At 71.5% G+C, this 1,450-nt stretch overlaps 1 protein-coding gene across 1 annotated transcript in view; it reads right to left on the bottom strand.

The window, feature by feature from the left end:
- Positions 1 to 253: 253 nt before the first annotated feature.
- The window catches only part of H696_00809 (hypothetical protein), a gene marked incomplete at both ends in the record, with an annotated part of 1,480 nt that continues 283 nt past the window's right edge, over positions 254 to 1,450 (bottom strand). The window contains 2 exons of the mRNA XM_009494693.1: positions 254 to 864; positions 991 to 1,334. Of these exons, the coding sequence (XP_009492968.1) occupies positions 254 to 864; positions 991 to 1,334 (955 nt within the window). The remainder of the gene's footprint in view (positions 865 to 990; positions 1,335 to 1,450) is intronic.

Raw genomic sequence — 1,450 nt, 5'->3', positions numbered from 1 at the left:
CCTTGACCCTGGTTCCCTCATGCTTCTTGCGCCCTGTAGCTCGCGGCTCCAAGCTCCCTGTCTCTGCCTCCCCCCCCCCCGCCCGATGCTGCCTTTGTTCCGAAATACACCCGCCTTTCCAGACTCCCCCTCGGCCCCGGCCCCAGAAGCGACAGTCGGGCGCCCAGTCGATTGTGCAAAGGATGGCCATGGGGCCACGATGGCCGGCAGGAGGGCGTGCCAAATGTGAAACAAGGAACCGCCACCGGCGGCTTCAGGACCGTAGGCCGGTGCCGGCAGTGTCGGTGGTGTTGCCCCCGCCGCTGGTCGAGGACTCGGTGTCCAACTCCGAGAGGTGGCCGGACTCGGGGTCCGGCTCTTCGGGCAGAAGCAGCAGCTCCGCGCCCGGGGTCAGCTCCTGTATGGTGCACTCGGCCGCCAGCCGGCCCGACGGCGAGGGAGGACGCCAGTAGGACCGCAGCGGCGGGCTCTCGGCGCGCGAGCCCAGCCAGGCGGACGCCCCCCGGGGCGCCGGCGAGGGCCCCTTCAGCGGCGGCGTGGTGCCTGTCCCATAGGGCACAATGGCCCCGGGGGTGGTGGGCCGCGCGTCGAGGGAGTTCCTCCGGATCAGGGTCCTCGGGTGCCAGGACCCGGCGGCCGCGGCTGCCGCCAGCGCCGACATCGGCCTCGAGGCTGCCACAGGCACCGCCAGCCGCATGGCCGGCCCCTCGCCGGGGATGGCCACATCGGGGTTCAGCCGATGCGGTGACACGCGAGCCGGGTCGCTCGGTCGAGGGCCGGTCGCGAAGGCGCGCCCCTGCGGGGGCGATGAGGGGACCGATGCGGCCTGCTTCATGCGCCGGGGGGCTGATCGCCGGGGCCGATCTGCCCGCCGGAGGGAGCGCCAGCAAATGCGGAAACGGGCTTAGGATCGTGATCAAGGCGGGCGACCGCGAAGGGAGGGGCGGGGGGGGGGGGGGGCAAAGAGTCGCATCCGGCCGGTTGGCGTACCGTGGTGTCCATGGCCAGGCTCCAGCAGGGGGAAGGGCGCACGGCCCTTGAGGGCGGCCCGGTGAGAGGGGGTCATGCCCGAAGTAGATGAGAGGGCCGGGGCCGGCAGGGCCGCCGCGACCCAGGCCTCGCGCACACCGCGCAGCAGCGAGTCCAGCACGCGCTCGACAAAGAGGCATGCCCGGATCGACTCGATCTTGGCCCAGGTGGCCCGCTCGGCGCGGCGGGCCTGGGCTCGAACGTGCGTCGACTTCGGATTGTGGAGCAGGGCCGCCAAGTCCGACGGGTGCGAGGCCGATGGCAGGGACTGAACCGGCGGGACAATCGTAATGTCGGCATACCAGCTACAGTGTCCCGCCCGGTGGCAGGAGCGAGAAGCGGGCGTTAGGCACGGGGGGCGGAGAGGAAAAGCGGCAGGAGAAAATGCCAACAGAACATTGTTTTCGGGGGAGCGAGGGGG

The sequence above is a fragment of the Fonticula alba genome (assembly GCF_000388065.1).
Source record: "Fonticula alba strain ATCC 38817 unplaced genomic scaffold supercont2.1, whole genome shotgun sequence".
Taxonomy (NCBI): Eukaryota; order Rotosphaerida; family Fonticulaceae; genus Fonticula; species Fonticula alba.
This window is presented reverse-complemented; position numbering and strand designations above follow the sequence as displayed.